The sequence below is a fragment of the Hylobates moloch genome, unplaced genomic scaffold (genome assembly GCF_009828535.3).
Source record: "Hylobates moloch isolate HMO894 unplaced genomic scaffold, HMol_V3 SCAFFOLD_6, whole genome shotgun sequence".
NCBI classification, from domain to species: domain Eukaryota; kingdom Metazoa; phylum Chordata; class Mammalia; order Primates; family Hylobatidae; genus Hylobates; species Hylobates moloch.
Window position 1 is genome coordinate 80,901,473 of NW_026652281.1, and position 14,429 is coordinate 80,915,901.

Consider the following 14,429-nt stretch of genomic DNA (forward strand, 5'->3'; position numbering starts at 1 on the left):
TGGACTCCAGAGCCTGATGACATCTCGTCACACTCTGTTCCAGGCTCCTCCCACCCTCAGCAGCAGGAAAGAGGGACAGACATGAGGATGGTCAGGGTTTTGGAAACAGGCCCACGCCTGTTTTTATACCCTGGACTCCTCTCAGAGGCTTGACATTTTTGTTACCCAAGCCTCACCTCACTGATATTTTCCAACCAAAATGGGGGCTAAGTGGTCTGAAGAGAGAGAGACTTACGTTAATTAAAAGTATGAGGCAGGGGCCAGTGTGGTAGCTCACACCCGTAATCCCAGCACTTTGGGAGGCTGAGGCAGGAGGATCTCTTGAGGCCAGGAGCTTGAGACCAGCCTGGGCAACATAGCAAGAGCCCATCTCTACCAGAAAAAAAAAAAAGTGTGAAGCAAGCTGGCCAAGCAGGGGGTGCCTGTGGGGGCTGGATGGCAGGAGCAGATCTGGGGAGGCACCATGGATAAGACAAGGCAGGATGAGGCACCCTGGGGTCTGGATCTCAGCTCACTGCAACCTCCAAGTCCCAGTTTCAAGCGATTCTTCCTGCCTCAGCCTCCCGAGCAGCTGAGATTACAAGTGCCCGTCACCATGCCCAGCTAATTTTTGTATTTTTCAGTAGAAATGGGGTTTCGCCACTTTGGCAGGCTGGTCTTGAACTCCTGACCTCAGGTGACCTGCCCACCTTGACCTCCCAAAATGCTGGGATTACAGGGGTGAGCCACTGTGCCTGGCCCTTGCGTCCTCTTTCTCAGCTTTTGGGTGAATGTTCTGGGGCCCAGGGCCTGGCTATGGGGTGACACTAAGTTCAACAGAGCCATTGCCCGTTCCAGCCCCACCTTACCCCAGGAAAAGCCTCCTCACCGCAGTGACCACATCCCCTTGGGTTGCTTTGGAAACAAACACTCCCCGGGGGCAGGCGAGTTGGGGCACAGTTGCCCAGCAACAGGCGGTGCCTTCCCTTCCGCCCTCATCCGAGTCCGGGCCTCTACGTCTGAAAGGCGGACCGCCCTGCACCCTCCAACCTGCACCTCTTAGTCTGGCACCAGGAAGAGTGGCTCTAGGAGGGAGAGGAGCCCAGGGACTGACCCAAGGTGAGTTGAGGGGTGCAGGAGGCCCCTGCAGATGGAGGATGTGGGGGACAGAGAGGTGTGCAGGGACAAACAAGAGAGATAGAGACAGGCCAGAGCCTGGGCAAAGCTGGGGAGCCCGGGAGGGGTGCAGAGGCGCCTCCAGAGGCCTGGCCCGGCCCGGCAGCAGATTCTACGGAGCCTATGAGAGCAAGATCAAGTCCGAGGAGAATGGTGAGGGGCGAAGGAGCCTCAAGGGGCCAGTGGAGGTGCTGGCGGGAGGCGGTGGGGGAGACACACGCAAGGGAGCCAGTGGGAGGGGAGGTTCTCATTTCTTCACCCACCACTTCCTCTCTAGGTCTGAGCAAGACTTGAGGGGGCCGAGTGGGGAGGAAAGAAGCCCTTGAGACCTTTCTTTTCTGAGGCACCCTGGGGTCTGGAAGGGAAATGGGGCTTCTGGAAAGGCCTGGAGAGCCGGGCAGGAGGGTCTGGCTGTGCGCCGAGGTAGGCTGTCTGTCCTCCCACCCCACCTGGCTCACGCTTACCCTTTCTGGTCCCCCTTGCTTCTCTGTCTCTCCAGAATGTTCTTTTTCTTTTATGAGAAAGGGTCTTGCTCTGTTGTCCAGGCTGGAGGACAGTGGCACAATCGGGGCTCACTGCAGCCTTGAACTCCTTGGGCTCAAGTAATCCTCCCACCTCAGCTTCCTGTGTAGCTGGGATTACAGGTGTGAGCCACCATGCCCAGCTAGTTTTTAAATTATTTATAGAGATGAGGTTTCACTGTGTGTCCAGGCTGGTCTTGAACTCCTGGGCTCAAGCGATCCTCCCGCCTCAACCTCTCAAAGTGCTGGGATTCCAGGCATGAGCCCCTGTGCCCAGCCCCTCTCCCAGGCTTTCCTGGACACCTGATGCCTCTCTCTCATCTTGGTTGTGCCCCCTCTGCCTCATTTACTTCCTCTTCTCACCCCTGTGTCTCTCAGATGCCGTTGACTCCAGAGCCGCCCTCTGGGCGTGTGGAGGGGTCCCCCGCATGGGAGACAGCCCCATGGCCCTCACTGCCCTGTGGGCCCTGCATCCCCATCATGCTGGTCCTGGCCACCCTGGCTGCGCTTTTCATCCTCACCACCGCTGTGTTGGCTGAACGCCTGTTCCGCCACAGTCTCCACCCAGACCCCAGCCACCGTGCACCCACCCTGGTGTGGCGCCCAGGAGGAGAGCTGTGGATTGAGCCCATGGGCACCCCCCGAGAGCGCTCTGAGGAGTGGTATGGCTCTGCGGTCCCCCTGCTGACAGACCGGGCCCCTGAGCCTCCCACCCAGGTGGGCGCTTTGGAGGCCCGAGCAACCGCCCCACCTGCCCCCTCAGCCCCAAATTCTGCTCCCAGCTCCTTGGGCCCCCAGCCCCTACCAGAGGTCCCAGCCCGGAGCACCTTCTGGGGGCCCCAGCCCTGGGAGGGGAGGCCCCCCACCACAGGCCTGGTGAGCTGGGCTGAACCCGAGCAGAGGCCAGAGGCCAGCGTCCAGTTTGGGAGCCCCCAGGCCAGGAGGCAGCGGCCAGGGAGCCCGGATCCTGAGTGGGGCCTCCAGCCACGGGTCACCTTGGAGCAGATCTCAGCTTTCTGGAAGCGCGAAGGCCGGACCAGTGTGGGGTTCTGAATCCCCAGGGTTCCCCAGAGACCCCCGAGGAAGGCCTTGCCTCAGTGGGACCGGGGACCCCAGGATCCAGCATTAGGATTGAGACTGCCCCAGGGAAGCTGCCCATCCCAGGCCCCTTCCACCTGGAGTCCCCCTGCCTGGGTCTGGGTGGTAGCCAGGCTGTGTGGACTAGGGGAAGCCCAGCAGTGCCTCTGCTCAGCTACCTAGGTTGTGGCTCAGAGACCTGGGGGTGGAGCCAACGCCAGGCCAGAAGCCTTCAAGATCGCATCCCGATGAAGAACCCAAGGTACCAGATAGTCAGGAAATGGCATCGACCAGCCACCTCCACCTTCTTTCAGTGTTTACCAAAGCCGCCAATACCAAAGAGAAAGGGTCCCATGGTGCTGAACAGCCTCGGTGTGGCGGTGACAGCTGGCAGGAGATGACAGGAATCCAGTTTCCCAGAGCCACAAATCCTGTTCTCCTTGGCCACTCACCCACTGTGAGGTCCTCTAGGAAAATACACAAAGAGAGGACCAGACCAGGCAGAGGAGCATTTTGTTTCAAATGAATTGCGGCTTTGACCCCCAAACTGCAAGGAGGAACTTGCTGGGCCAAGCTGGAGCGGCGCTGTCTTGCTGGAGTGGGGACCTGGAGTCAGAGAAAACCCACAGGCTCCTCTGCCCATTCTCCTCCATCTGCACACACCTCGGCCTTGGACCCTCACCACTCCATGGTGAGGAAGGCCATGGCCAGGGAGAACTGAGTTTCATCCAATGTGGAGAGGAGCGTTGTCCCAGAGCAGGGCAGCTCCCAAACTGTGCCCTCTGATCATCGGCCCTTCCAGCTTGCTGGAGTGTCCAGAGAGACAGATTTGCCACAAGCTAGGCTTACTTATCATGCTCCGCCCCACAGAAATGGGACCCCAAGTACCCGATCTCCCCTTTAGGAGAGGCAGGTGGGTGAGCAGCAGATGTAGTTTCCATTTCCCTGGGGGTCTAATTTTTCAAATTTCTTTTTCTTTTTTTTTTTTTTTTGAGACAGAATCTCAACTCTGTCACCCAGGCTGGAGTGCAGTGGCACAATCTCAACTCACTGCAGCCTCGAACTCCTAGGCTCAAGCGATCCTCCCACCTCAACCTCTAGAATAGCTGGGACTACAGGTGCATACCACCACGCCCAGCTAATTTTTGTATTTTTTTGTAGAGACAGGGTCTCACCATACTGCCTGGGCAGGTTTCCAACTCCTGGGCTCAAGTGATCCAGCAGCCTTAGCCTCCCAAAATGCTAGGATTACAGGCATGAGCACTGCACCTCGCCACTTTTTTTTTTGTTTTGAAACAGGGTCTCACTCTGTTGCCCAGGCTGGAGTACAGTGGCACAATCTCAGCTCACTGCAGCCTTGAACTCCTGGGCTTAAGTGATCCTCCCACCTCAGTCTCCCCAGTAGGTGTAACTACAGGCATGTACCACCACACCTGGCTTTTTTGTTTTTTTAGAGACAGGGTCTTGCTATGTTGCCCAGGCTGGTCTTGAATTCCTGGGCTCAAGAGAGCCACTCATCCCCACCTCCCAGAGTGTTGGGATTAGAGCCATGAGCCACCATGCCCGGCCAAACTTCAGCCTTGAATATTAGTAATTTTGCCATATTAGTTTACCACCTGTACTATTATCTGCTTTATATTTTCTTTAAATTGGCTCATTATTCACTTAATAAAATTATTGCAACAGGAATCTTTTGTATCACTTCTGTAAATGGAAAACCAGTCTCATTTGCCATCAATAGAAGGTAAAACATGAAAATAAATACAATGTAAACAAAAGTGTTAAGATCTAAATTCTATTCCCTGTTGGAAGCATTGACCTAAAACTCTGCTCTTTGTTTTTGTTGTTGTTTTTGAGACGGAGTCTCACTCTGTTGCCCAGGCTGCAGTGCGATGGCCTGATCTCTGCTCACTGCAACCTCCGCCTCCCAGGTTCAAGTGATTCTCCTGCCTCAGCTTCCTGAGTAGCTGGGATTACAGGCACCTGCCACCACGCCTGGCTAATTTTTGTATTTTTAGTAGAGACGGGGTTTTACCATGCTGGCCAGGCTGGTCTCGAACTCCTGACCTCGTAATCTGCCCGCCCCAGCCTCCCAAAGTGCTGGGATTACAGGTGTGAGCCACTGCGCCTGGCACTGCTCTTTGTTAACAAGAAAAGGGAATGATGATCTGCAAGTCAGAAAGTGTTAGATACTCTAGCACCACACTGAGAACTTCTGGAAGTGCCAAGGCAGACAGACAGCCCTGCACAGGGGGCGGGATGCTGTGTTGTTTAATGCTGTCCAGGAAGTTCACCCACAGCCAGGAAACACTCGCTTCTTCCTGCACAGCGGGCTAAGGAGCACTTGGAGCCTCTCATCCAATCCCTTGACCTCCCCTCTGATTTTTGGGATGTTGGAAGTTGACGGAGCAGCCAGAAACCCCAGGCAGAGGGACCGAGAGCCTAGTCCAGCCTCTTCTCCTAGGTGTACTCACTGACCAGCATCCTAAGCACTGTTTCTGAGCTGGGCACTGGGAGGGGAGGAATCAGACCTGGGCCCTGCCCTCAAGGAGCTCACAGTCTCTCTAGCAGCAGAGTGGGGAACAAAGGTAGGGGTGAGCTAAGATATGGACACAAAACTGACACCAGGTAGAGACCAGGGCCCTGTCCCATCTCTATCACTCATGAGCTGGGTAATGACATTCCTTATCATCACCATCAGTTGACAGCACTGGGTTGTGGGGACTCTGCCCACGAGGAGTGAACAGACCTCAGAGAAACAGAAGATAGAGGCAGGTGTTCAGAGGTTAGATGCTTCCATGCCATGGGCTCAGGAAACGCACTGCAGTGTGGAAGAAATGCAGGGACAAGAGCCCGGTTCATGATCTGGCTCCATCAGCTTATTCACTTAGAGACTTCAGAAAACAGTTTTGTATTATGGGGCCTCATGTGCTTTTTTCATGTACAAAAAGACAGCTTAAAGTTGAATAAGATGTTCTATTGGGACTTTTCTAGCTGTGACATTTGAAGATGAGTGAAGGGGGCCGGCCCCTCCACACCTGTGAGTATTTCTCGTCAGGTGGGACGAGAGACTGAGAAAAGAAATAAGACACAGAGACAAAGAGAGAACAGTGGGCGCAGGGGACCGGCGCTCAGCATACGGAGGACCCGTGCCGGCACTGGTCTCTGAGTTCCCTTAGTATTTATTGATCACAATCTCTACTATCTCAGTGAGGCAGGACTATAGAGTAATGGTGGGGAGAGGGTCAGCAGGAAAACATGTGAGCAAAAGTCTCTGTGTCATAAATAAGTTTAACGAAAGGTGCTGTGCCTCGATATGCACTTAGGTCAGATTTATGTTTAACTTTACACAAACATCTCAGTGCAGTAAAGAGCAGTATTGCCGCCAGCATGTCTCACCTCCAGCCATAAGACGGTTTTCTCCTATCTCAGTAAATAGAATGTATGATTGGGCCTTACACCGAGACATTCAATTCCCAGGGACGAGCAGAAGACAGATGCCTTCCTCTTATCTCAACTGCAAAGAGGCCTTCCTCTTTCACTAATTCTCGTCAGCACAGATCCTTTACGGTGTCAGGCTGGGGGACGGTCAGGTCTTTCCCTTCCCACAAGGCCGTATCTCAGGCTGTCTCAGTGGGGAGAAACCTTGGACAATATCCAGGCTTTCTTGGGCAGAGGTCCCTGCGGCCTTCCGCAGTGCATTCTGTTCCTGAGTACTCGATAATGGAGAATGGCAATGACTTTTACCAGGCATATTGCCTGCAAACACATTTTTAGCAAGGCACATCCTGCACAGCCCTAAATCCATTAAACCTTGTGTCAACACAGCACATGTTTCTGTGAGCACAGGGTTGGGACTAGGGTTACATATTAACAGCATCTCAAGGCAGAATTTTTCTTAGTACAGAACAAAATGGAGTTTCTTATGTCTTCTTTCTACAGAGACACAGTAACAGTCAGATCTCTCTTTCTTTCCCCCACAATGAGTAAAATGAAAGATGGTTGGATGGATGGATGGATGGATAGATGGATGGATGGATGGATAAATGAATGGATGGATGACTAGACAGATGGATGAATGGATGGATGAATAAATGGATGGATGGATGGATGGATAGATGGACAGACGGACAGATGGATGGATGAACAGATGGATGGATGGATGGATGGGAGAATGGATAGGTGAAAAGAATGGATGTGTGGATGAGTGGATCTATAGATAAATGGATGCATCAATACTTGGATTTGTGCATGCGATCTTCCTGAGGCAGAGTCTAACTTGCTATCTGCAGAGTCATCTTTATATTTCCAGACTCAGAACATGGTCTAAAATATAATAGGAGCCTAATGAACGGGGAATGAATAAGTTGATAGATTAACAGGTGCATTCATTTTACTCTTTCTTCTTTTTATTTTAAACCTCTGCTGCTCACTTTTTTTTAGACACATTCATTGACCGGAATCCCACTCATTTTTAACACCATCTTATTTCTTTCTCATATTGATGCCTTCTTTTATATCTTTACAAATTTAAACCACACTTGCTGTATGGTTCTTTACCAGATAATGCTATTCTCTGGAGTTCTGGAGTTGGAGCTAATCCTGCTATATGCTGTGTCTGCTTACTGTCATTCATGAAGATTGTTTCCTCTTATGTTTTGTAATTTTGAGCTGTGAATTCAGCTTCAGCAGGGTGTTATCAGTGGGAACGCACATGCCCAACAAGGTTCAAAGAGGTTTCACATCTGCTTCTGCTGAGAGCTCTTCATGGATGTTACCAACCCTGGACTACATTATTATTATTAATTATTATTATTATTATTATTATTTTGAGACAGAGTCTTGCTCTGTTGCACAGGCTAGAGTGCAGTGGTGCGATCTCAGCTCACTGCAACCTCCACCTCCCAGGGTCAAGCAATTCTCCTGCCTCAGCTTCCCAAGTAGCTAGGATTACAGGCGCCTGCCAATATGCCCAGCTAATTTTTGTATTTTTAGTAGATACGTAGTTTCACCATGTTGGCCAGGCTGGTCTTGAAATCCTAACCTCAGGTGATCCTCCCACCTCAGCCTCCCAAAGTGCTGGGATTATAGGCACGAGTTACCACACCTGGCCTGGACTATATTATTTGTTGACATTTGGGCTTCCCAGACCATGCAGATGATGTAAACTTGAAACCCAAGTCCAAGTGAGGCCAAGCCTTTGGTTATGAATTCTCAAAAGAGACCGTTTATTGTCACCAAATCTCAGAGTGAAACAGACAAGGTCCTTTTATGCTCCCTGAACTGGAGGCAGATTTTTTTCCTGGTTTACTCTTTCACCGAGGATGTCACCCCTTAAGGGTACAAGCTTTCTATTAGTGTCTATGTTTACAGTTCCCCAGACAAGGCCTCATCTCTAGGTAGGTGTAAAGCCCTAGGCCCTTCAATGCCAAGATCACAGCCGCCCAGCAGGTTGCACAGCTCTAGTGTTCAATTTCCTCTTTGTGCCTCCTGGGGATTTCCCTTTCTTTCTTGCAACTAAGCTGCATGTTTTAAAGGATGTTTGTTTGGTTTTATGCAGCACTTCTAGATGCATAGTGGTGGACATGCTTGTCAGGTTATTCCATTCACAATGTCACCCAAAAGGCTATTTCCCCATATAAATAAGTTGACATCTCTCCCACCTTAAAACAACCAGCCAACCAACAACTCTTTTTTTTTTTTTTTCTGAGATAGGGTCTTACTCTCTCACCCAGGCTGGAGTGCAGTGGTGCAGTCACAGCTCACTGCAGCCTCAACCTCCTGGGCTCAAGCCATCTTTCTGCCTTGGCCTCCCAAGTACCTGGGGTTACAGCACATGCCGCCAGATCTAGCTAGTATTTTGAGTTTTGTAGGCATAGGGTCTCGCTACGTTGCCCAGGCTGGTCTTGAACTCGTAGCCTCAAGCGATCTTCCCTTCACGGCCTTCCAAAGTGCTGGGATTACAGGGGTGAGCCTTGTCCAGCTCCAACAACTCATTCTCTACCTCTCACACACAGCACGACCTCTCACCTCCTTCACAGTCAAACATCTGGGAAGAGCCGTCTGTCCTAGCAGTCTACACGTTCTCATCTTCCCCTCCCTCTGCAACTGGTTGCAGGCTTCCATGGGCTGCCAGCACTCTACAGAAGTGACCGCCATCAAAATCATGACCTGTTCTTTTAATCAAAGGACACTTTCAAGCCTCCTGCAGACAGCACTGGACACTTCTGGAAACGTTCTCTCCCCATGGCTCTGTGGCTTTACACACACCTGCTTTCCCTCCCCCCTCCCCAGCCATCCTCTCTGACTCTCTTTGCTGGTGGCATGCCTTCTCAGAGGTCAGTCCTGGGCTGCTTTTCCCCTCCCTCTGCACTCCTTCGGGAAATTTTACCCAGGCCCAAGGCTCCAATTGCCATCTCTTTTTTTTTTGAGACGGAGTTTCACTCTTGTTGCCCAAGCTGGAGTGCAATGGCATGATCTCAGTTCACTGCAACCTCCGCCTCCTGGGCTCAAGAAATTCTCCTGCCACAGCCTCCCAAGTATCTGGGATTACAGGCACACACCACCATGTCCAGCTTTTTTTTTTTTTTTTGAGATGAAGTCTCGCTTTTGTTGCCCAAGGTGGAGTGCAATGGCATGATCTCAGCTCACTGCAATCTCCGCCTCCCAGGTTTGAGCGATTCTCCTGCCTCTGTCTCCCAAGTAGCTGAGATTACAGGTGTCCACCACCATGCCCGGCTAATTTTTATATTTTTAGTAGAGATGGGGTTTCACCATGTTGGCCAGACTGGTCTTCAACTCCGGACCTCAGGTGATACATCCACCTCATCCTCCCCAAGTGTTGGGATTCCAGGCATGAGCCACCGCGCCCAGCCTAATTTTGTATTTTTTTTTTACTAGAGACGGGGTTGCACCCTGTTGGTCAGGCTGGTCTTGAACTCCTGAGTTCAAGTGATCCACCTGCCTCAGCCTCCCAAAGTGCTGGGATACAGGTGTGAGCCAACTGCACCTGGCCCCAATTACTATCTCATATCCTGATGTTCCCCATGTCTCCATCTCCAACGGTGACAGATGTGGTCCTCCTAGATCTATTCTTGCATTATTTTAAAGGAACAGCACTACCTCTGATATGGTTTGGCTGTGTCCCCACCCAAATCTCATCTTGAATTGTAGTTCCCGTAATCCCCACGTGTCGTAGGAGGCAATTGAATCATGGGGGCGGTTACCTCCATGCTGTTCTCACGATAGAGTTGTCACAAGATCTGATGGCTTTATAAGGGGCTTTTCCTCCTTTCGCTCAGCACTTTTCCTTGCTGCCGCCACATGAAGAAGGACATTTTTGCTTCCCCTTCTGCCATGACTGTATAAGTTTCCTGATGCCTCCCCAGCCATACTTAATTGTGAGTCAATTAAACCTCTTTCCTTTATAAATTACCCAGTCTCGGGTATGTCTTTATTAATAGCATGAGAATGGACTAATACAACCTTTTCTTTTTCTCTTTCTTTTTTGAGACAGAGTCTTGCTCTTTTGCCAAGATGAGTGCAGTGGTGCAATCACAGCTCACTGCAGCCTTGACCTCCTCAGGTTCAGGTAATCCTCCTGTGTCAGCCTTCCAAGTAGCTGGGACTACAGACATGTGCCACGACATCTGGCTATTTTTTGTATTTCTTGTAGATATGGGGTCCCACTATGTTGACCAGGCTGGTGTTGAGCTCCTGGGCTCAAGTGATCCACCTGCCTCAGCCTCCCAAAGTGTGGGGATTCCAGCCGTGTGCCATGCACGTTGCCAGCACCATTATTTTTAACTGGGCTTGTGGCCACCCAGAGGAAAAGCTGCATTTCCCAGACCCCCTTGTGGCTAAGGGCATCCATGCGACTGGTTCTGGCCCCTCTTCCCCACTCCTCTTTCTCTCTCCGCTATTTAGAATCCGGACATGATGGCCGGGTGCGGTGGCTCACGCCTGAAATCCCAGCACTTTGGGAGGCCGAGGCAGGTGGATCACGAGGTCAGGAGATCAAGACCATCTTGGTTAACACAGTGAAACCCCGTCTCTACTAAAAATACAAAAAATTAGCCAGGCGCCGTGGCGGGCACCTGTAGTCCCAGCTACTCGGGAGGCTGAGGCAGGAGAATGGTGTGAACCCGGGAGGCGGAGCTTGCAGTGAGCCAAGATGGCGCCACCGCAGTCTGGCCTGGGCTAAAGAGCCAGAATCCGTTGCAAAAAAAAAAAGAATCCAGACATGATGGTGAGATATGGTGGACAAGGGCAGCATGCCAGGGTTGGCTGAGCCAGGAGATGGAAGGAGCTTGAATCCCTGCAGCCAGCACAGGAGCCCTGAACTGCCTGCCTTGGTGTAATTACATGACAGAGAACTAACGCTTTCTTTTGTATAAATCACTGTCCTCCTGGGTCTCTGTAATATGAACCCAAACCTATGTCTTAACCTATGTCTCTCTCCTGACTTCAAACCCTATCTCTCTAACAGCCGCCTCAATATCCCCCTGTGAAGACCTCAAAATTATTTTAGGATGTGTGACCACCCCTACCAAGCCTAATCGTCTTCTTTCTCCTCGGCTCCTTTCTGCCCCCCATCAGCACCTCCAAACACCCATGACTTCTGCCTGCTTCTCCTCATGCTTACTTCTTCATCCTGGTTCTGCTCCACTCATTGCTCCTAGACTGCGCTTAAATGGTCCCCCGTCTCCATTTTCCACATTGCACCTGGAGTAAGCCTGCAAAAAAAAATGCTTAAAAGGGTCGGATGTGGTGGCTCATACCTTTAATCCCAGCTACTTGGGAGGCTGAAGTGGGAGGATCGCTTGAGACCACGAGTTCGAGACCAGCCTAGGCAACGTAGCAAGACCCGGTCTCTGCAAAGAATTTATTTTTATTTATTTTATTTTTATTTTTATTTTTTGAGACAGAGTCTTGGTCTGTCACCCAGGCTGGAGTGCAGTGGTGCAATCTTGGCTCACTGCAGCCTCCACATCCTGAGTTCAAGCGATGTGCCTCAGCCTCCCAAATAGCTGGAATTACAGGTGTGCACCAGCACACCCAGCAAATTTTTGTATTTTTAGTACAGACAGGGTTTCTCCATGTTGGCCAGGCTGGTCTCCAACTCCTGACCTCAGGTGATCCACCCGCCGAGGCCTCCCAAAACGCTGGGATTACAGGTGTGAGCCCCCACACCTGGCCAGGTCTATACAAAAAATTTAAAAATAAATTAGCCAAGCATGATGGCTCATGCCTATAATTCCAGGAGGCTGAAGAGGAGGATCCCTTGAGGTCAGGAGTTCAAGGCTACAATGAGCTATGACCATACCACTACACTCCAATGTGGGTGACAGAGAACCCATCTCTAAAGAAAAGAAAAAGGCTTAAAAGATTTTCCAACTTCTGATCATTTCAACAAACACTCCCTTCTTTTTGCAACATCCATCTTCCTCCCTCCCACTACTTCATCTTGGCTAATTCTTACTCTTTAGGTCTCAACCTAGCTGTCACTTTCTAGGGCTGTCTTCCTCATAGGCAAAACTAGTAGAAAATGAGGCTATCTGTAAAGTCTAATGTGGACCATGTGTCATTAGGAATGCCCTAGGCTGCAAGTAGCAGAACAATGACTAAAGCAATGAAGTCATAAAGTGTGGAGAGCTGATACACGGAGCACGGTGGAATGGTGGGTTGGAAAAAGTTTAGGGGCCAGGCACAGAGGCTCATAGCCTATAATCTCAGCACTTTGGGAGGCCGAGGCAGGAGAATCACTTGAGCCCGGGAGTTTGAGACTAACTTGGACAACATGGCAAAACCCCATCTCTAAAAAAAGAAAAAACAAAAATTAGCCAGGCATGATGGCGGGCACCTGTAGTCCCAGCTACTCAGGAGGCTGAGGTGGAAGGAACACTTGAGGCTGGGGGGGTCAAGGATGCAGTAAGCTGTGATCGCATTATCACACTATTTCACTACAGCCTGGGTAACAGAGAGAGAGAGATCCTGTCTGGAAAAAAAAAAAAGGCAGGGCACGGTGGCTCATGTCTATAATCCCAGCACTTTGGGAGTCCAAGGTGGGTGGATCACTTTGGTTTTCTTCGTTGTTGTTGTTTTGAGACAGAGTCTTGCTCTGTCACCCAGGCTGGAGTGCAGTGGTGCGATCTTGGCTCACTGCAAACTCTGCCTCCTAGGTTCAAGCGATTCTCATGCCTTGGCCTCCTGAGTATCTGGGATTACAGGTGCATGCCACCACGCCCGGCTAATTTCTGTATTTTTTAGTAGGGATGGGGTTTCACCATGTTAGTCAGGCTGGTCTCAAACTCCTGAGCCTCCCGAGTAGCTGGAACTATGGTGCATGCCACCATGCCTGGCTAATTTTTGTATTTTTTTGTAGAGACGGGGGTTTTACCATGTTGTCCAGGCTAGTCTCAAACTCCTGACCTCAAGGGATCCACCCGTCTCCACCTCCCAAAGTGCTGGGTTTACAGGCGTAGGCCACCGCGCCTGGCCTTTGAAATATCCTTTATAATAACCAAACTGGTAAACAGGTTTCTCTGAGTTCTGTGAGCCACTCTAGCAAGTTAATGTCACCCAAGGGCAGGGCCGGGAGAACACTGATTTATTAGCCAGCTGGTTAGAAGCGCAGGCACAAAAACCTGGGGCTTGCAATTGGCATCAGAAGTGGGGGGCAGTCTTGTGGGATGCAGCACTCACTCCATGGGATGTGACGCTATCTCCAGGTAGATGATGTTATAATTGGATTAAATCAGAGGACAGGCCGGGCGCGGTGGCTCACGACTGTAATCCCAGCACTTTGGGTGGCCAAGGTGGGCGGATCACAAGGTCAGGAGATCAAGACCATCCTGGCTAATACGGTGAAACCCCATCTGTACCAAAAACACAAAAAATTAGCTGGGTGTGGTGGGCAGGCGCCTGTAATCCCAGCTACTTGGGAGGCTGAGGCAGAGGAATCGCTTGAACCCGGGAGGCAGGGGTTGCAATGAGCCAAGATTGCACCACTGCACTCCAGCCTGGACAACAGAGTGAGACTCCATCTCAAAAAAATAAAAAATAAATAAAAATAATAATCAGAGGACACCCAGCTGGTGTCTGCAGCAGAACTGATTGCTTGCTTGGTGTGTGATATGGTTTGGATCTGTGTCCCCACCCAAATCTCATGTCAAATTGTAAACCCCAGTGTTGGAGCTGATGTCTGGTGTGGGGGTGATTAAATTGTGGGGGTGGTTTCTCATTATTTAACATGGTTTAACACCATCCCCCTCGGTTCTGTCGTCGTGAGAGTGAGTTCTTGTGAGATCTGGTGGTTTAAAAGTGTGTGAAACTGGCCGGGTGCGGTGGCTTATACCTGTAATCCCAGCACTTTGGGAGGCTGAGACAGGTGAATCCCCTGAGGTCTGGAGTTTGAGACCAGCTGACCAACATGGTGAAACCCCATCTCTACTAAAAATGCAAAAAATTAGCTGAGCGCAGTGGCTCACGCCTGTAATCCCAGTACTTTGGGAGGCCGAGGCGGGTGGATCACAAGGTCAGGAATTCGAGACCAGCCTGACCAACATGGTGAAGCCCCGTCTCTACTAAAAATAAAAAAATTAGCTGGGTGTGGTGGTGCGCCCCTGTAAACCCAGCTACTCAGGAGGCTGAGGCAGGAGAATCACTTGAATCAGG

At 50.9% G+C, this 14,429-nt stretch overlaps 1 protein-coding gene across 1 annotated transcript; it reads left to right on the forward strand.

The window, feature by feature from the left end:
- The first annotated feature begins 1,010 nt into the window (after positions 1-1,010).
- On the forward strand, positions 1,011-4,531 carry CUNH16orf54 (chromosome unknown C16orf54 homolog). Its single transcript, XM_032155847.2, has 2 exons — positions 1,011-1,098; positions 2,055-4,531. Exon 2 carries the CDS (start codon positions 2,055-2,057, stop codon positions 2,727-2,729), a length of 675 nt encoding a protein of 224 aa, XP_032011738.1. The 5' UTR covers positions 1,011-1,098; the 3' UTR covers positions 2,730-4,531.
- The last annotated feature ends 9,898 nt before the right edge of the window (positions 4,532-14,429 follow it).